At 41.1% G+C, this 19850-nt stretch overlaps 1 protein-coding gene across 4 annotated transcripts; it reads left to right on the forward strand.

Moving 5' to 3' along the window:
* The first annotated feature begins 4797 nt into the window (after positions 1-4797).
* LOC101799320 (SERTA domain-containing protein 2) lies at positions 4798-18942 on the forward strand. Of its 4 annotated transcripts, none has more exons than XR_011809439.1 (3): positions 4798-5125; positions 7555-7673; positions 11079-13108. XR_011809439.1 is itself a non-coding variant. In XM_038179373.2 (3 exons), exon 3 carries the CDS (start codon positions 15262-15264, stop codon positions 16111-16113), a length of 852 nt encoding a protein of 283 aa, XP_038035301.1. In that variant the 5' UTR covers positions 4954-5125; positions 7555-7673; positions 15258-15261; the 3' UTR covers positions 16114-18942. The 4 variants fall into 4 exon arrangements, 3 of the variants coding, with proteins under 3 accessions (XP_038035301.1, XP_038035302.1, XP_038035303.1); XM_038179373.2 differs by lacking the exon at positions 11079-13108 and adding an exon at positions 15258-18942 and having other exon boundaries at positions 4954-5125; XM_038179374.2 differs by lacking the exons at positions 4798-5125; positions 11079-13108 and adding exons at positions 5468-5646; positions 15258-18942.
* The last annotated feature ends 908 nt before the right edge of the window (positions 18943-19850 follow it).

The raw sequence follows: 19850 nt of genomic DNA on the forward strand, positions 1-19850 counted from the left end.
AGATTCCTTCCGAAGTTATAAGTCAGCAGGAAAATTTGCCTGATGCTTTTTTGTCTGTGGATAGATGCATTGAAATGGACAGCAGCTGCCTTAGGGTAAAGTAGCCAGGCAGTTTCCAAGTCTTCTAAATGGAACATTAGTGGTGAGTGGAACAAATACCTTCTGTACCTCTGGGAAATTGCCCAAAAGCTGCTCTGAACAGTGATGGTTCAAAACCCCTAGGTTTGAACAACTGAGTGTTCCCCTTCCCCCTCACATTTTTGTTAAATGGGAAGCTTCAAGTGTAAATATTTAAAATGCTCACCCCTTCCTCCTCAGTGTGCTTCAGCCTTCCTGTTAAAGGTAGGAGTTACTATAATTCGAATTACTATTATTTGTTCGTATAACTCTTGCACTGTGTATGTATGATCACACCAAACATCTAGACAGGAACATTCCTTTACTGGGGAAGCCATGCCCAGCTCAGAATAATTTGTAGAGACTACTTGGCTTAACTGGAAGGGTATTAGGCAAGTATGCATTTATGTAGTTAAGTATTTAAACAGGAATATATATCCTGTTTTATTATGTTCTTAAAACTTGTGCCAAAACGTATGTGCTCTTACATGTCTGATGTCTTGGCTCAAGTGTTCAGCAGGTATAAGTATTTGTATTGCTGAAACTTGCACAGTCACTCTGCAGATGTGTACGCAGAGCTGCTCTGACTGCAAGTCAGCATACAACCTGCATGTCTCCCTGCTGCTTTTTTGCAGTGCCTCACACAAATTCTGCTGCTCGTTTGGGGTAGCTTCACTTCTATAAAAAATAACTTCCTAGCTTGTATTGTCATTCCTTTGCTAGTCCAAAGAGGTTATAGTTGAATATGCATCAGTTAAAGGTTAATACAATATTATTCCCTTCTATGTTCCTCTGTGATACAGAGAGAGATTAGAAAGGATAGTGCCTGTAAGGTGTTGATTTTTTTTGTGTGTGTGAATTGTGAAACGGGGATGTACAGTATTTGCTGATGGCAATTTTCTGAATTTTGGCATGTAAAGGGAAAAAAAATTAACCTCTGTTACAGCTTCTATAAGGTTCTGCTACCATTTCTTGTGGCCTCTTTTATGTGTTTCTGGGGAAGAGAGTCACAGAACTTGTACAGCAGTCAGCACTGCGTCTGAAACTAAGCTGTTGGTCTGAATGACATAACTCAGCTTTAGATTCGCACAGAAGAAAGTACCTTCAAACACAGCTAACCCCCAGTCTGCTTCCTTCTCAGGTAACCTTGAATATCTGTCCCCTCTGCCTCTGCCTGTGATTTTGTTTCTCTTCTTTTGCAGTAAAGTCCAGAACACGTGGATGGGGGCTCTGGAGTTTGGGCATTCAGCAAAGGCAAAAGTGTGAATCCAGGCTGAGTTAAGGATGGCTTGTGTACTTGAAGGCATGTCTGCTTATTGCTTTCCTTTTAATATATTGATTTTTATTTGAACCCTTTTCTCATCCACAGCTCTATGTGAGTTTTTGTAGCGCAAGATGTTGCCTAGCGCTATGAATGTAGCCGTATTTGCATAAAGGATAAATCTGTTAAACAAGGAGGGAATCATTTATTTGGATGAAAAACACCTTTCCAAACTGTCTCAAAGGTACCGCAATGAGGGGTTGTGACTGGCTTTCATCCTTTAGCAGGTTGGGGATTCTCACAGGAGTCTGCTTTTTACCTGTGCTTGAGGCTGTCCTTGGTCGATTTTTGAAGTCTCAGGTATGTCTGGACTGGTGTAGCAGACATTTTAAAAAACATTATTGTAAATTGACTGATGATACAGTTTCATACTGTAATTATCAGTCCATTACGGATGTCTCGTGTCTCAGGGTATTGATTGGAGTGTATGACTGCTTTACAGTTTTGCAGCTTAATTTATATTCCCATATAACCAAACAACCTTTGCAAAAGCCAGGGTGAAAAAAAAAATCCTTTTATTTGCTGACAACAGCATGAGACAGAAACGCTTTCAAAAGTGAGTTCTGTTCAAAGTGAAAGTATGTTTATGGCTCAGGACTAGGATGTATAGTCCCATATGCAAAAAAAACATTACCGATGATGACAACTTTTGATTACTCATCAATTCCTAAATGAGTGTGATTTCGCACTATGTGAAACATGATTAATACTAAAAGTACAAAAACAAATTAGCTTTAAGACTCCATAGCAAAGAAATATATACATTTTAAACAGCAAATAAAATGTATTTTTGTCATTTCGGTTCATTCAACAACAAGGTCTCGCAAGGATTATCCCAACTTGTTTTGGTGTCTCTTGCAAAACTGACAGTTAAAGTAATTTTTTGTTATTTTTTCAAGAAAGTTCCATGAAGAGATGAAATCCATTAATAATTCAAGTTGTCAAAGAAGATATACTTAAGTTGTATGTAGTGACTTGTCTCTTTTTTATGGATGGTGAAAAATACTAAAATTTCATTATTTGACATGATTTTCTTAAGTTCGTATGGTAGCTTTTTAAAAAAAATAAAAAATACATCTACTCCTTTACTTAACTAAGATTCTCCTAAAAATGAGTGTTTTACGATCTGAAGAATTATTGTGGTAAATGTTGATGCAAGACCAACTTGTCAACAAGAAAATATATAGCTAGGGGCAACTTCCCACTGCAGGGAAAACATTCAGTAATTTCAACTGTCATCTTTTTAGGGAAGAATAATTGAAGATACAGGTGATTACATGACTTCTTGCAAAAACAGAATTAAAAAGAAATTGTATCCACATGTCTGCTCTATTTGGAAGTCCCCTAGGAGCATGTGAGAAGTGGCAAGTAAGTACTGCAGCAGTAAAGTGTTACGAGAAGGGAACCGTGCATCGTAATTCTCATGTGCCCCTGACAGACAAGTTTTGGAGATCAAGAAAATGTAATTTTGGTCTCCGGTTGTGCAAATTTCCAAAATGAGACTCTAAGGAAGAGTAGGTTATCTTGTTTGAAGAAACACCAAAAGAGTTTAACGCTCAGAGGACAAAAGCAGTGCTTACAACAAATTCACTTCTGTGTGTTTGAGGGAAATGTGAGACGAGTACCAGGTGGATTTAATTATTTATTTACTGTGAATTGACTGAAGTTTAGGATTAAATTTTTGAATGGTTATGTTTTTAATTGAAGCCCAGTAATGTGGTTTGCTTCTGTGCCTCTGCTTGCTTTGAAAGGTATGGAGAGAAAGCACCTTTTGTTGTTAATCAGGCTACTTGTGGCAAAACAGAATAATGGTTAACTTAAAACTCAGACAAATTTTCAATAATGTGTTTTCAAACAAAAATTTCTATCTGGGATCATGTTGTTTTTTTTTTTTTTTTTAATTTTGAGTAAGTGTAGGATTAGTTACTAGTTCATAGAGGCTTCAAAGGAGGTGGTAAAACTAACAAGGCACTCTTCTTCCCCGTTTTCCTGTGGGAGTGTGACATAGCATGATTGTTCTGCCGTTCAGCTTCAGAATAGCTAATTTAACTGGATTTTGCTGTATGTTTAGAAAACTATTTTTTACAAGTGCGCAGGTGAAAGAGCACAAGAAACCGTGTACTGTACTGACATCCAGTAATCCAGATAAGGCAGAGAGACATTTTTTTAAGTACCTTAGACACAGAGTCAATTAATCACAGACATAAATCCATAAGAAACCAGTCTTCAGTAGTTCCTGTGTTCCTGGAACTGTTGTCTAGCTGCCTGGTGCTAAGGTAAGTAGAAGCGGCAGACCCCCAGTAGTCCTTTCGGATGAGTTATATAGAGACCCTGGGTGTGTTTTTTCTGGTTCATGCGAAATTCGCTGCAAAAGCAAAAACGCTGTGTGTGAGGATGGTATCCTGGTGTGCGATGGTGACTGCGAGTCAGACTGAAAGACCGTGTTTTAATCATAAAAAATTCATATTGCTGGGTCTCCTGTTTGCCTCTAGGTTAGTTTAAAGCAAAATGGGAGAGCATTTAGGACTGTTAGAAGATGTGGGAGAGCATTAAGGACTGGTAGAGCATGGTATCTTTTGAGGAAGTACGGGTTTTGTCAAGCAAGCTCTACAATTTGAGGCAAAAGCTCCGGTTTCTGGGAGCCCATGAGGCAGCACCGTGCTCTGGCTCAGGGCACGAGTTGTGTGGGATGGAGCAGTCACCGAGCTGGGTTCCAGTGCTCTTGCGTGAATCCTCCTGTTGACATTTCACACAAGCGGAAAAAGTGACAGAAACCTCTGCCAACAACCGCTGTCGCTTCTGTGGAGGTTGGGGGCTGTAAACCCAGAGCCATGGGCTGGACCCAGGCCATGTCAGCCTCCTCAGGGCGCCTACGAGACCGAACTGACTTTCCCCAAAAAACACAGCTGGAGGAGGCACGAGTGCCCTTTTGTGGTGAAAAAAAACCGAAATGGGTGACAAAACTGACCCCACAGGGCCGAGAGCTTCAGGGGGAGCGGGGGCAGCAGGGGCGGGGGCACGAAGGGGGGGGGGGGGGATGAAGAAAAAGGGGTAAAAGTGCGCATTTCGGGGAGCGTTTCGCAATGTTTGCCCTCGTGTTATCGCTGGGCAGAGACGTGCGCGCCTCGCTTGCCAGCCGCGCGGGCAGCGGGAGGTGTGGGAGCGCTGCTTTGGGGTTAAATCGGGCGGGTTTGGGACAAGGCGCTCTGAGGCGGGGGGGGGGGGTCTGTCCTGTCCCGGGCCGCGCCGTGAGGGAGGGGCCGCGGCCCGGGGGGGGGGGGGGGGGAGACGGGGTGGACTCAGTGGCGCCCGCCTCCTGATTGGGCGACGCCTCGCGCTGTCCCCGCCCACCTCCGCTCTCCTCCCTTTCCCATTGGGCGGCCAGCCGCAGCCCTTCCCCTCCCTCCTCGCGGACCAGTCAGAAAATGGTTGCCGGGCAGATTGCGAGGGCCGCCAGCCAATGGGAGCGCGGCCAGCTGGCGGCGTGCGCTGCCCCCTCACCCCCCCCCTCATTCCCCACCCCGCCGCCGCTGTGGTGCCTTGGGCGGGCGGAGGGAGGGAGGGGACGGCAGGGGCGGAGGCTGCCGGGGCCCGGCGGGGGTGGCGCCCGCCTCCGCCTCCCGGAGCCCCAGCCCCGCCGCAGGGAGCCCGGCCGGCTGCCTTGGCACGGCGCGGAGCGGCTCGCAGGTGAGGCGGTGGCGCCCTGAGGGGGGCAACGGCTGAAAAAAAGGGGAGGGGGGGGCGCTGAGGGGAGCCCCTGAGGGGAGCGGGACCGTTAGGGAGGGGGAGGGGGGAAGAGGGGGTGAAGAGGGGGTGGGGGGGGGCTGGAAGTTGTTAGCGCGGTTATAATTAGCGCCGGGGGGCAGGGAGGGGGAGGAGCGCAACTTTTCGCCGCCCGGGATGGCCGCGGGGACCTGAGGAGGGGGGGGGGTGCAGGAAGGGCCGGCCCCGAGCCTGGCGGCACGGCCGGGCCGGGCCCTGCACGGGGTGAAAGGGAGGGGGGGGCACCGCCCGGTACGGCCCTGCCGGGGGAGGGGGGGGGCACCTAACTTTGAGGGGACCCCACTGGAATTATGAGGGGGGAGCTGAACTCTCGGTGCCCGCCGCCCGGAGCCCGTCCTGCCCGCTTTAGGCCCCGGGTGCCCCGTTGGGAAGTGCCCCGAAAATAAAGGCTGGGGGCTCGGCTCGCTGAAGGGACCCCAAGACAGGTAGCTGAGGAGTGCGAGGGAAGGCGGTGGAGGAAAATGAAAGGGGAAAAAAATAATCTGCTGCGTGTATTATTCATAGCGATTTACAGCTACCGTGTGTCTTGTATAAGTTTTTTTTTTTTTTTTTAATAACAGGTTGTAAAATCTAAATCTAGTAACCTTACCTCTGTGCTCCTTGCTGTCTCTCGTTCCCCTATGAAAAAATGTAGGGGAAAAATCACAACCCCCACAGTTAATTCTGAACAATTTCTGTGCATTATATAATGAAGGAGTCAAATTTGATAACTCTTTGGACTCCACCTTCTTCTAGTAAAAGGTCAGACTTTTAAAATACAGGGGACAGCATTCATTTTTATATCAAAGACTTTTGGACTTTTTCTTAACTAAGGTGCTGGAGTCAAAAACTTTTAAATGTTCTGATGCACTTGTCAGCCTTTTTTTTTTTTTTTGAGAGAGTTCTTTAATGCTCAAAAGATTTCACACTTGAAAACGAAAGGACAAATGTTTTAAGTGCAGAGAAAATGCAGTCACTGAGTGTTCTCCTCCCCCCTGTGACTTAGCAAGTACACTTTAATAAACCTCAGTATTGACCTTTTAAGCTCTTGCTGTTTCAAGCCAAAAAAGATAATGAATTTTCATTTCTCTGTTTTTCTTTTTTTTCCTTATTTTTTTAACCACATATAATATGGATCATCTTAGGATAGGAAAGAAGCCAGTTTCTGAGAGGAGGAAGGGGCTACTGCTGTATTTATTACTGTGGGTTAGATTTAGCATTGTTAGGTCAGGGGCATCTTGCTGCTGTTTTACTGCATCTTTTCAGCTCCAAGAATCTGTAAACGGAGGAGCCCTTTGGTAGCACCAGGCAATGAGTCGCTGTGGAAAATGAACTGTATTCATTTACTGCTCCATCTGCCTAAATACAAGACTGGCTTTCACTAAAGAGTTGTAAAATAACATGAATTCTTGTTTCTTAAATGCAGTCTTTCACAATCATCCGGCTAACTATTGATCTTTGCTCTTGTGGTAACTTTGTAAAGTGATTGGAGCACTGCAGCTGGGGGGTGGGTCTCTGTGTGTACCTGTCTTACGCTGCACACACACAAACGTGTCAGATGCAATACAGACAGAGGGCTGCTAGCCTGCATAAGGGCTTTTATCCTTGGAACTGAGGAACGTGGGTTCTCCAGGTAGAGGTGAGACCTCAAGGGCATGGATTGTACAATTCCTTCTGTATCTCCTAGCCTCCTTCATAGTTTACAGTCACTTCACCCTTTTTATGTGTCCCACAGTTTCCAGTGCCTTGGTCTAATCCATGATTTAATCTGTGTACTCTGTTGGCAAATTGCAAATGCTGCTTTATCAGGGTTTTGATGAAAATGATGATATGCTGAATATAGTTTGCAATTAAAGAGTATACTGCAGTTATCTTCTTGTAGGGGTTTTGTGAGTGATGAAAATGAGGAAATCTGGGGAATTTCATAAAAACTGAACTTTTACAGTCTGTAAACATTAGGGGCTAATTCTGAAATGTACTTATTTACAGTTCGTGGTATAGGCTCTCCTGATTCATGATTTCTGAAACTATTACAAATTCCAGTAGTGTTCAGGAACCTGAAGAGGTGTCAGTGCAAGTTTTCACTCCAAAGCCTAACATTTGGAGGATCAGCATTCTCTTCTGTAGTATTAAATTATGAACACATTTCATGTGCTCATAGGTGAAACTATGAGGTTCTCTTACTTCAGTTCATTAATGAACTTCATTTTTTCTTATTTCAGTTTGACTGCTTTAGTGGGATTTAGCAGAAATAATTTTTAAAGTTGTACTGAATTGTTTGTTTAATAATTCAGGTTTTAAAAACAATCATAGTAATGAAATATTCCTTTTTTTTCTTTGTTTTTCTCCTTAAGTCACATCCTCCTACCTCTGTGGATGGCTTGGACTTGTGCATAGTTCAAGACTCTTGGATGACCACACTTTATGCAAAATCTGGAATCTTCCTGCCTGGACTCCTTTCAATTTTCTGAGGGTAACTACTTGTGTACTTTTATTGAATCATATCTTACGTGGATAGCCCATGTTCTGATAATCAGCTATAGATGTTATTTTTGTGGGTTGGAATGGTAAACTGAATAATAATGTTTAAAATTGTGGTATATAATCTGAAGTGAAGTGCTTTAGGCTTGTTGAATAGTATAAGCTCTTTGGTTTGAACATTCTGAATTTGAATTTTTAATTCATTTTTTCCTTTATAATGAGACAGTGCTATAACGTAACAAAAATTAGTAAAAATGATCTTAATAAAGATCATTGCATTGGATCCTTGTTAACAAAGGCCCCAATCTTATAGCGAGGCCCACTGTGCAGCTGTTGAAGCTGATGCAGTTTTTCTACCACGTGCCCGTGGACTTTGCACAGTATTACAGGCTTCTTGTGAGAGAAGGCACTTTGGATACTGGAGAAAGGTTGCTGTAGGCAGCTCTGTTAGGGAAAATGGAAGTGATTTCTGAGCTGGCTATTCAAAGTTACATGAATATCCCATACAGAGAGCTAAAGATTAATGTTTTTGTTTGTTTGTTTGTTTGTTTTTCTATCAGGAAAAGGTATTTTTTTGGTTGCATTTACTGTTAATGGTCTGATCTTGTATTTCTAAGTATGGGCATGCAAATTTGACATTGTTTATAAGCTATGACTTTTGTTCTTAATGGACCTTTATTTAGGTCACCGTAACCCTAAAATACATGCCAGTATTAATTAGGTGAATGCATTCAGTATCTCTCTATTTGAAGTAAATTGAGAATTGTTCAGTTGATTAGAACAAGCTCTAAAGAGGTTTGTCATCACATTTATAGTTCTCTTCAGTAAGATTTTGCTTAGGTGGAACCATGCTTGTTTGGATTCCTGTAGGTACTCATTTAATTATGATCTTGTTTTATTTGTGAAGTTTTCAGATTTTGTAACTCTTGATCAGGTGGTAGCTTTGCTACCTGTTATTGATCCTTGGATTAAATGATTCCAGACCATTCTTTCTGCTTAAAAAAAAAAAAATTAGAAAAAAAATATATCAGTTTCCTGAAAAATACCGGCTAAACACACACGTATTAAAAACATACGTTTGTGAGCTTTGTTGGTGTGGAACTACAGTCACAAGTGGAGAGGAGTGACACTGGTTTTGTGTTTGTGTAAGTATGAAAGTTTTTCTCTGCCTAACACTGATATTGCCTCAGTACATTTATACATCAGCCTCTAGTGACAGATATCAGCTGCTAAGAATATGTTTCATTTACTGTTGTAAATGGCCCAGAGCCACTTGTTTTTAACTCGTGGAAAGTACACATCATAACAGAGGACCTTCTTGTCCAGAGTGAAATGTTGGGCCCTGAAACTAAGATAGTCATGGTAGTTTATAAAGCAAATCTCTTACCAGTGCTGTATGAAAAAAGCGAGAGTAAGGAACATAGAAAGATGACCTTTAAATGCAGGAATTTTCAAAATTAATTAGACATGATACAAATAGCTGGGGGGGGGAGTTCCGTCTAACTTCTAAATCAAGGTAAAACTCACTCAGAAGTGCTTGGTAAACAGTATTTGAGTCCCTGAAATATTGTTGTATGATACATATTTGTTCACTTCTTCCAAAAATAGTGAAGTGACAGTGGGAAGGTTATGAATTCCAGGCTGTAATGCTGGGCTTGGCTTACTCTTCCTCTCGTTTCTTTCCTGTTCTAAATGAATACTCTTCCGCATATTTTTATTTGCAAAATGTGGGAAGGGATGTTAGGTGCATCCATAGGTATGTTTTCTATTTTTGTTGTTGGTGGTTTTCTTACTCTTTTTAAAGTCTTAACAGTAGCATGTCTTGGTTCTGTATTCTAGCTGCTTCAGCAGTAACAGAAAGACCTAGGTGTGTTACAGGTTGGGATTTTGTGACCAGAAGTTGACATCAGCTCTCCCTTCTCTGAGCAGCTCTTTTCTGGTTGTTTCTAACTCCTGTGGAGACGTGGTTACATAGGAGCTTAGGTATGGGAGTAAGCTGGTAGGACTGCACTCCTCCCCATATGTACATTTTTAGCCACCTCCAGCAGTTACTCATCTTGGCTAAAATGGGGCAGGGCGGGGAGGGGGAGACTTAAATACATCTTTGTGGATTTAAAAATGTATTCTGGTCCAGGTTACTTTTTCCTTTCATGTCTTTTAAAGGTGTTTTCCTTCCCTTCCTTCCCCTCCTTCCTCTTGATTTCTGCTCACAGCCAAGGAGTAGTGGTGTGGGGATCTCCAACGTTTGCTGAGGACACCAGATCAGATAGGCTGTTCTGTGTAGTCTGACGGCTTACAGGGTTACGTAAGTCATGTTTAAGCGATCAGTGTTAAGTCCGGATGGGAGGAAAGGATTTCTGCTGTGTCTGTTAACTGTACCTTCAGCCTCACCTTTCTTCTGGGCAGCTTCTGATACAGGCAGTACTAGTCAAGACCCATCCCACCACTTAATTAAAGCTTAATGAAGTTGTCACCTATGCTAAAACCTATGGGGGATAGGGGAAGGATACCATTAAAACCAGTCTGCAGAATCTGTTGAATAATTCTGAGAAATATCCATTAGCTGTGGGGATGTTTGTCTTCCTTCACGTTCCCTGCAGATAGATGCGTGCTTGTGAAATGTGTCCAGGGAAGAGAGGAGAGCATCAAATCAGGTTATCAATCAGCTTCAGTCAGTCACTAACATGAGCCTCTGATCTGAGGAGACTCCTAGCAGGCTTTACTGTTAGTTATTTTCCATGGTTATGAGCCAAAGGAGACTCTGAAAGAGAATTACCTAAATTACAATAGCAAGGAGTCTCTAATTTTGATGTGAATACAAGTTAGCAGATCTCCCTTACTGAAAACTGGACAGACAGCTTTCACTCCTGGGGTGCTTGCGCCTACTCAAATCTAACACTTGCGTCTCGTGAGGAACAGTCGTTTATCACCCGAGACAATTTTAGGCTGAAAAATGCAATGCTGTCTGTATGACAAGAAATAGCAAATTTGAATTTAATAACTTTGGAAGAGAAGCCAGAAGGGACCGCTATTGATGAAATAATTTTGACCTCCCGCCTAGTGCAGGCCAAGCACTCTGTTGGTGATCTTGCCACTTAAACAGTCTTTAATGGAAAATGAGTAATTCTTGTGTAGTTAGCTGGAGTGCTTGTTTTATGCCTGAAAAGTATGTGTTTAGACAACTTTAACTGTGCCAGTCATGTTTTATATGCTCATGGTTTTTGAAGCTTTTCTGTGCTAAAAATGAAAAGCTCTGTGCAGTTCCAGATTCTAAATGTTGTTTAACTTGTTCTTAAAATGTTTTTGGAAGGTGAGGAAGAAGAAATTTAGTAGTTTGCCCAAGTAGAAGTAATTAAGAGTTTTCACGTGCTGTGTTCTTCTTTGTGACTGTTTCCAGCTGCACTTCCTAACCATGTGTCAGTGGCAGCTGCACTGCACTATCAGACCCCGTGACAGATGGAGCTGTGTTTTTCCTCTGAAATGGTGGCACGAGTCCTGTATTGTCCACAACACGTCGCAATGTGAATTTTTCTTGGTAGGCTGGAATGTTTCTTCTGAGTAGCTGCAAGCTCTGACCAGGCCTGTTTGTTTGGTATTCCGTGCGGATCTGCCAGCCAGTGACGTGCCTCTTCCCTCCAAGTTTTTTCCAGCTCGGGTACAGTGTAGGATTACAGAGCATGGAGGCTTCTTCTCATCTTAGCAGGGAGGAGTTTCTATGAAATGGACTCCATGGAACTGGAAGTAAATGAGGAACGTGCTGTCAGGGGCAGAATTTTATGTATAGACTCCTTCATTGACATAAGTCGAAAGTTTGGCACTTCTAAATGTTGAATTCACTTTGCTTCATTTTCCACAGAATAACTTAAAATAAAAAAGCATTTTGCTATAAATGGCCCGTGGCTCAGTTTGCATTACTACAATGAGAGAAGATGAGAAAAAACAGAAAAAGTTTCTGAGATCTTCCATTCCTTATTGGTTTTTTTTTTAATTATTATTTTTTTTCCATGACAAAAGATTCTAAAAATGTGGTCATTTAACTTCTTAATGGTCAAGGAAAGAATTACAGTTTGCCTCATTTATTGTTGAACAGCTACACGTAGACTTCACGTTAGAACTTGGCATAAAGTTTAATTTTTGTTCAGTTTATTTTCTTACAAATTACAGAGTTATCAGATTGGCGTGTGCCAAAATCCTGTCACCAGATGCAGTGTTCTGAGATCTCAGTAGGTTCCTAGAATTGGACAGGAGTAAGGAAAGTGTGATTTCTAGGTGCCCTCTTTGTACTTTACCGTGCCGAACTTGTGCTTCTTGAAGTGGGCTGTGTGGTTCTGGTAGGACTGCCAGCTGCACCCAGCAAGCACTAATATGCATCGACATGGAAACGTAGTTTTTGTTGTGTGGATTCAGTTGTTTTTACTAGTAATAAAAATTGAAACGAGGGGAACACTGCATAATTAATTAATGTGATTGATATATCACAAAGTAGCACTGCCAAAAGAGAGTATTTGACTGGCTTAGGAGTTCTGGTTTTGGGGTTTGTGTTTTAACACACAATGCTACAAAAGGGCAAATTGCTTATAAAGTATGAGGTAGTTTAAGAATATGACCCTGTCAGAAATTCTTATGCTAAAAAGTAAAGCAAAAGGCCTGATAAAATGTAGATTAGCTGGTAACAAAGGGGCTTTGTATCTTTTGTAGGTCAGCAGCTGAGTGTGTTTGACAAGAACTGAAATTTAATGTCTCCTGTAGCAACCATGACACTAGTCATTTTCAAGCCCACTGTACCAGTGGTACTCTGGTTTTATTAGCTCTTTTCAAATTTTTATGTATCCTCTGAAATCACCTCCCTCCTGGAGGGGAGACTTGAAGTTAGGGGAAAGTCATAGTAAACAGGCAGAATTTATGAAACGTAAAATAGGAGCATGTTTGTAAAACACCTTCTCAGACATCTGGGGAATCTGTTAACTAGAAACAGTTGAAGTTGGAGCAAATAAAGTTTCTTGAATTTAATTTTTATAGTTCAAGATACTGTGACACTCAAACTTTGTTATGTATTTCTAGAATGCTCAAGGACAATTTTTTATGAGGGAAATTTGAGGAAAGGAAAAGGTGTCTGTGTATATAAGCGTTAAATATTTAGTCTAATTAGACTACTGTATGACTTTAAAAGTTAAACATTTGATTTTAAGTTGTTCTTGTGAAATTATATATCCTCGCTTATGCAAGTTTGCTTGCTCTTAAGCTTGTGTACAGAAAGTAAAGACCACATTTTTGATATGTTAGAAATTAACTATTTATATAATTCAAACAGATAAGTCTAGTTTTCCCTGTGTGTATAACATAGTGTAAATATATACTTTAAAATGTATTAAAAGCAGTAAAGTGGCAAAAACAAGTCTTCTGAATATATAAAATGACAGAATTAGTCTTCCGTGTCTGGTCTTCATTTACTTGCCTTACGAGCATGGACTTTGGTCTGCGTTAGTGGAGAGAAAAGGAAAACAGCTAATATGGGAAGGATGGCACACAGAGAGCACGTAACTGTTTTGATGTATGGTTTTATTCTCTATTCATACACAGTCTGGGCATGCCTTAGGTAGCACAGCATTTAAGTGCTACTTAAAATGGAGAATTAATAATTTTCTGGATTTTTTTTCCAATCATTTGCAGACAGTATTTATCTCCATGATACGTCACGAGTTAGTATATTTAGTAACGGTCTTATTGCAAAGTCCTGTATAACTTGTAGTTTTCCTTAGATTGTGTCTGAAGTTACCGGTTGCTGGCAGCATTGTTGATAGCTTTGCTGGGGATACCTGGCACACGCGCACACACACACACAGCCCCCCCAGTGTCCTTCCAATTATTGTATTTGGTGCTGATGTTCTGAGTGCTCAGCGCTGCCTGGCTCTGTTGGTTCTAGGTAGGATGCTGAGATGGGGTGGGAGGATCACTGATATGAAGAGGCAGCCACATTCAGAAACCTTTTTTTTTTTTTTTTTTTTTTTTTTTTAAGAGATTCAGCTGCTGCTGTGGAGGTTCAGCAGAAAACTTTGGAGTAAAGCACACTTTCAAACTTACAAAATTTAAACTTACATTTTGAACTTCAAAAGTTTGCAACTTCGGCAGAATTGTTCCTCCAGAGGAGCTGAGTTCTCCACCAGCCTAGTCCAGGCAGATGAATGTAGCCATGGAGCCCTGCAGTGCTTCCTGCAAATCTGGAGAAATCCCAAAAGTAAAAGAAGCTTTATCCTGCTGCCATCTCCTTGTCCCCAAAAGTCTGGCAGCTGGCAGCTGCAGCAATCAGCTGAGCTGTTGCTGGCAGTATGCAGTGCTCACGTGAAAAGGAAGTTGGGAGGCCCTCTGCAGCATGCAGTGTCTGGATCGCTGTGTATGAAGGATCTGCCCTAAATCTGCCACGGGGTGTCTAATTTATGATTGCTTAATTTTTGTTAATTGTGTGGGAGTGAGGTCTCTGTTCCATGGGAACATGATGTATGTAATCAAGATTTTGCCAGTGTTTCCTGCTCATGGTATACTTATTTTCCTTGTGTGTACAAGTGGTTGCTTAGTGTGCGTTGTCCCTACTAAATAAAACACTTTGTATTTCGATGCTGGGTAGTTGTCATTCAAGCATGTATTTTGCTTGGATCACCTGTATTTTAGGTGTGCATGCCCACAATTAGTTTTGGTGTCACTGTTACAGACCTGCCTGTATTTCAGTGCAAAAGCACATAGAGCAAGTGGGAACCAACAAAGTTCTACTTCTTTTTTGTATCTATTTAGCAGTATTGGTTGCTTCTAAAATTCTGTTTAATAACCTCCTGCTGGATGTTCTTAGAGTTAAGTCAGTAGCAGGTTGTAAACCAGTAGCCATGAGCAGTGATGATAATCCTTGGAGTTTGCAGCCCAGCCATGAATTGGGCAGAAGGATCCCCTAAGAGGCCCTGTTACTGGTCTTGCTGTGTGGTTTTACTGTAGTAAAACAATTTTAAGTCACCCAAGAAGTGAGTTCTATAAAAGAGACACTGAGCAAGACGTTGAGAATACCTTAATGAGATTAAAAATGGGCATTAAAACTAGTTTTACATTCTAAGCTACTGTGCCTAGTAACGAATGAATATTAAATTTAAAATGTTTAAATATAAGCATCTATTTCATTTCATATGGACATACGACTTTCATCACTAATGAATTTTGTATTCCATATAATTTAAATGGGTAAGGTTAAGAAACACAGATAACCTAGCATATTTTTAAATAATTATGTTCATATCCTCATAGCAGAGTTAAAAGTAAACCTTCAAAAGCAGTCTGAGAACTTCTAAATACTGTTTTTTAGACAGCAGTTACTGTGTTTGTCATGTTTTCTCTTGAAGAAAATCCTGTGAAGCAATAGAGTAGGAAAGTGCATCTTCTCAATGAGAGTGTTACGTAGGATTTTACTGTCTTTCAGTGCTCTATGGCATTAGAATCTAAGTCAACCAATAAATTGTACGCTGTGGACTTTTGAAAGTGCCTGTTGGGATCTTGCAGAAGTCTTGCCCAAGGTTAATTCAGAGTGTTTCTCTTTCAGGTTCATGTTGGGGAGAGGTCTAAAACGCAAGCTGAGTGACTATGAGGAGAATATGGCTGGTCTCTCTAGTGCCTTCGATTCCAGTCGAAATCTGCCATATCCGCTTAAGAGGCAGCTGGTGCTTAACATGTGCCTCACCAAGTTACAGACATACAAAATGCTGGTGGAACCGAACTTGCACCGCTCTGTCCTCATAGCCAACACGGTGCGGCAAATTCAAGAGGAAATGAGACAAGAGAGTAATCAGCAGCCAGTTAATGTCTGCGCTGGCATTACTCCTAGTACTCACAGCTACACAGGGATGGAGTCATCTGGGATTTCCCTACAGTTGCCTTCAGGTATTAGTCAGCAAGAGTCTAACTGTTGTGACTTGCGGTCTGCAGAAGACCAGATAGAAAATAGCCTGCTGATAGTTTCAGACGATGATATGTCGTCTGCTATTTCATCAATTCTGAAGGATTTAGACTTTGTAGAAGACATAAGCCCACCTACTTGTCTGGTTCCTACTGGAGATGACCAGCCAAAGTTTCCAGAAAATGCCGGTCTAAAGCTAGAAGATGATAGACAGGATTTGAAGGGAGCCGAATGCGTCTTTGGTTCCTTTGAGATTTCGAATTCAACTAGCTACTTGAAGGATTTGGCAATAGATGACATTTTTGAAGATATTGACACTTCAATGTATGACTCAGACTTCTGTTGCCCTCCGCTAACGCCACCCAGACCACCACCTCTTGCTACAGAAGAACCATTGAAAACCTTCCCATCATGTAATTCTTCTTCAGCAAACAACATTCAAATATGCAGAACAGATCTGAGTGAGCTGGACCACATCATGGAAATTCTCGTTGGATCCTGATACTTGTTTTACCCAAAGATACTTTTTGACTGCCACTTTCATTTGGTTTCAGGATAAAAGCCACTGGAAAAGTTGTAAAGAATTATTTAAAACACAAAGTAAAAAAATAATCTGTCCATAGTGGGGTTCTCTAAATAATTCCAAAACTTATAAACCAGAAAAGTGGCAGTCCTTTTCTTTTTCTTTCTTTCTTTTTTTTTTTTTTTTTAAAGAAATATTTATTTATCAGAACTGTGCAATCATCTTTTTCCTTCCAGGGTGTATGTGGAACTATAGGCACATACCCTTATCACCCCTCATGCCTCTTTCAATAAACTTTTTTATGTGCAATTTTTAATTTGTCAGAAGAATTTACATGCAAAACAAATTTCATATGAGATGATCTTTTACAAAGCCTCCACTTTATTTTTAATATCAGAGTCTATGCCAGGTTGGCATATGTCAAGTTGCATAGTTGGATTGCCTGGATGCAGACACATTACTAGAGATGGGTATATTTTAAAAATGAGACACGCTTTGCTTTCTTTTCGTCGGAAAAGCAGATCAAGACACTTGTCAACAAAGTCTCTTGCATTTTCTAAAGCATTCAGAACTATTTATTTTTGTAAATTTTATAGTCTTTCTACATTTTACTACGTTATTTCATCATAGTTCAAATATAATGGACTTCTAGTTGGATGTGTTTAGCACTACCTCTGAGCTGAAATGCTTTAACTCTTTCCAGTGCTTCGTCTAAGACTGCAGATCTTTTTGTTTCTATTTTTTTTCTGGGGGAAAGTACTTCTAACTCATTAAGCTGATCCTTTGACAGTGACCTAGCTGATTTGTGAAATCAAGGGTATTCAATGTTTAAAAACTTTTAAGTATTTACAAATGTAATTTATATGTAGATTGTGCAATTTAACAATTTTCCGTCAGTATTATGTGCTTAGATTTTGAATAATCTTGGCGTTCTTTAAATTAAAACTTTACTATGTACAGGTAGCTTTTTAATCTGTTTTGGAAAACACTGTCCTTCAGCCCTGCTTTCACTACAAAGTTTAAGATGATTTTTATGTGCAATATTATTTAAAAAGATACACGTTTGTATACCTGGCATTGTAGAAAGAAACGCTTCAAACTTAAAACTTCTAGCACCTTGGGAGGATACTCGCAGAGTCACCGTTTCCGTATCCTTTAAGAGACGAAGTTGAGAAGGCTTCCTGCTGCACCCACCAGTGCTCGCTGTTCTGAATGCTCCTGGAATACTCGCTGGTAGGCGGTGAGTCAGTGCCGATGACTAAGAACCTTCCTGCAGCTGTGTCTGTGGGAGCTCAGGGGTCTGACTGCTCGGATGCAGCGTCAGGACTGGGGCCTGCCCGTGCTTCGGAAGCGTTCTGGTGGTGGCTGGTGGCTATGCTGCAGGCAGTGCCGAAGGAGGGTTCATGTGTGTGTGGCAGGTGTGTATATAAGTATATATAAGCGCACTCGTTAACTGAAGATGAGATTTGCAGTGAGAACTATTTTTTCTGTAAGACAGTTTGGATACTGTTTCAGCTTGAATTGAGGTCTGTATTGATCCTTGCTATTGTCTTCTGAAGTACACACTTGCACACTAGTTATTTTTTAGGGGTTTTTGATTGTTTTTTTAACTATAAAACTTTTACTTTGGTCTTGAAAGCTGCAGCATCTGTCTCATAAGAAAATCTGTAGTTGTAAAAGCTTTGCTTTGGTTTGTTTTCTGTTTTTGTTCTGCTGGGACTTTACAAGAATGGGGCATCTGCAGAGAAAGAAAACATTTACTGTGTGTTGCATCTCACAGACATTGGAGTCCTGGCCCTATTGATGGTGCCAGGGTATCACCTACTATTTCTAGTCTTAACTGATGCTGTAGCACACTTACCTTGTGCAAAGATCTTTTTATTTTTATTATTATTTTTTTTTTTACTGTGACTCTTGGTTAACAGTTAGCTGCCAATACAGTTTGGTTTCCCAGACCAGTGGAGAACCAGTTCAGGTCACATCCTTGCAGCCATCTGGGTTGTTTAGCAACCGAAGGGTATAAATGTATTTATATGCATATAATGTATTGATTCTAATATAAAACTTCTGATCTAAAGTATTTTGAATTGCTGGATAAAGGGATTTGTTTGAAGAGTGTATAAGTAGTTCTTGAAGAGGTACAGCTTCAGAATGTACACAGATTGTGCATTGTGTATAGACTACTCTGGCTTTTCCTCAGCCTCTACTTTTGTATTAAAGATATGCCTGAATAAATCCTTGAAATATTAAGGGCCTTCTGCACTGTGATGAAGCAGAGTTGTGGTTAAAAATGTCTTTAAATTCTGTGATGAGGAATAAAGTAAAAAAAGACTGCATTTAATTTCTTCTTGCATTTGAAAATATGGAATGTTACTATGCAGTAAAGATATTTTGGTATTAAAATTATATCGTGTAGCAAATAGTGAACAGTTAATTAATCCACTTACCTTGCAGCCCCAACAGGGAGAAGACTTCCTTTTCAGCATTTACATGCTGAACTCTTTTGTACACTTCAGAAATAGATGAAATTGTTGGTACATTTTATCAACAATACAAAATGTGATTTTGCTTGCCACAAAGCTCTGTTTCTAATTGCTTGCTTGCATCACAGTGCCAAGACCATAAAGCTGGTATGTAATGCAGTTCGGTAATGTATGGAATTATGTGCAAAGGGAAGATTAATTTTTAAATATGCACAAACTAATTTTAAAATCCTTCCATGTAAAATGAAGTTAGAGGCTAGTTGTGGTGGACCTATTTATTGTATGTTTGGAAATAAAAGCCACAGTTTTGCAGTTTAACCATTTATATTTGAAGCCTCTAGTATTTGTTTTAAAAACAAACAATTACCTTGCCACCCGTCTTTCATCCTTTCATTTACAAAGATGAAACATTTTCCCCCAGGTGGTTGCTTTTATACTTTTTTTTGGAAATACATAACACCGGTGTTTTCATCGCGTTTGCACGTGAGTCTCGTCCCCACAGAACAAGGGATGTTGCACATTTTTTCCAGCTGGTGGGTGCGGTGGGGGGGATTCCTGCTGTGAACAGGTGATGTTTGTTAGCCTTCAGCTGCCCTCAGACTTCTGTCTTGGCTACCCTGTGGAGTCTTACTGGCCCACACAGTTGTTAGCACTGCTTCTGGAGCTGCCATGCTCGAAAGTAAGTGGCAAACCCAAGTTTTCTTGATGCACACACTTTGGCCACAGCAGTCCTGTGTACTGCCAGGCTGGGTGCTGGTGGAAAACTGTTGGTTATACCATGAATAGACTGATTTGCTAATGCAAATTACACCAATGACTTCATGTTTAAAGTTTTCCATTCTCTTCCTGTTGTGGATCTTCAAAATGAGAGATCCTGACTCTTCTGCAATTAACTTCATTTTATTGGTTAGACTGTACTGACTGCTGCGTCTAGATGAGGCATTCTTCCTGCCTTTTGCCCTGGAGCCTGCTGACCACAGCTGGAAGAACACGGATCGAGAAACAACTCCACAGAAATCTCACTTTGGCTGTGAGGCGGCTCCCAGTGTGACACTTGTCTGCATTCCTGGAGCAGGCTGCTACTGCCACTGCAGCGCCCACCCACTCCTGGGAGGGGTCCTGACATCCAGTGGGAGGAAAGCTGCCTTTATAAAGGTACAGTGCAATTTAGCTTCTTCAGAAAATCAGGGAGTCAGATCACATTGAAACTTTAAATGTGACATCAGGTTTCAT

This window comes from Anas platyrhynchos, chromosome 5 (assembly GCF_047663525.1).
Source record: "Anas platyrhynchos isolate ZD024472 breed Pekin duck chromosome 5, IASCAAS_PekinDuck_T2T, whole genome shotgun sequence".
In the NCBI taxonomy this organism is placed as follows: domain Eukaryota; kingdom Metazoa; phylum Chordata; class Aves; order Anseriformes; family Anatidae; genus Anas; species Anas platyrhynchos.